Source organism: Otolemur garnettii, unplaced genomic scaffold (genome assembly GCF_000181295.1).
Source record: "Otolemur garnettii isolate 467f Iridium unplaced genomic scaffold, OtoGar3 scaffold00004, whole genome shotgun sequence".
Taxonomy (NCBI): Eukaryota; Metazoa; Chordata; class Mammalia; order Primates; family Galagidae; genus Otolemur; species Otolemur garnettii.
In genome coordinates, this window is record NW_003852399.1 from 31,599,068 (window position 1) to 31,599,525 (window position 458).

The window sequence follows — 458 nt, forward strand, 5'->3', positions numbered from 1 at the left end:
ACCTTCTTGTTGGCTAGATCCACGACTTTCCACAATAGCAGGATCAGCTCCTTCTCATCCGAGCCCAGCTTGGCCCCGGTGGCCCCAGCAGTGATCCCAAAAAGCACCACCAAGTAATCCGGAGAGGCCGTCATGACGATAGGTGGGGAGCGGGAGAAGGGGGGTCGGGAGGCGGTGAGGTGGAGTGGAATTGAAACAAGAAAACTGTGCCGAAACCTCTTCTAAGAGAAAGGAAAAGCGCCCACCCCCCTCCTCGCTGCCGCTAGTGCAAAAGGCGGTAACCTACCACCCAAGCCCACACCTGGCCGGCGCTCCACACCCAGGGCAGGAAGGGGGGCGGGAAGGAGAGCGCAGGAGGCCTGCCCTTTTTTGTATTCAATTGCCCGTGCGTCTATGCAAAAAGCCAAGAGCAGGGATGCACCTCCGGGAGGCGCGCAATGGCTGAAAGCGTTTCTGTT

At 58.7% G+C, this 458-nt stretch overlaps 1 protein-coding gene across 1 annotated transcript in view; it reads right to left on the bottom strand.

Annotated features, from left to right (window-relative positions):
• ESRP1 (epithelial splicing regulatory protein 1) overlaps positions 1 to 134 on the bottom strand; it is a 64,631-nt gene extending 64,497 nt beyond the window's left edge. Inside the window, exon 1 of the mRNA XM_012809555.1 lies at positions 1 to 134. Within this exon, the coding sequence (XP_012665009.1) occupies positions 1 to 134 (134 nt within the window).
• Between the last annotated feature and the right edge of the window lie 324 nt (positions 135 to 458).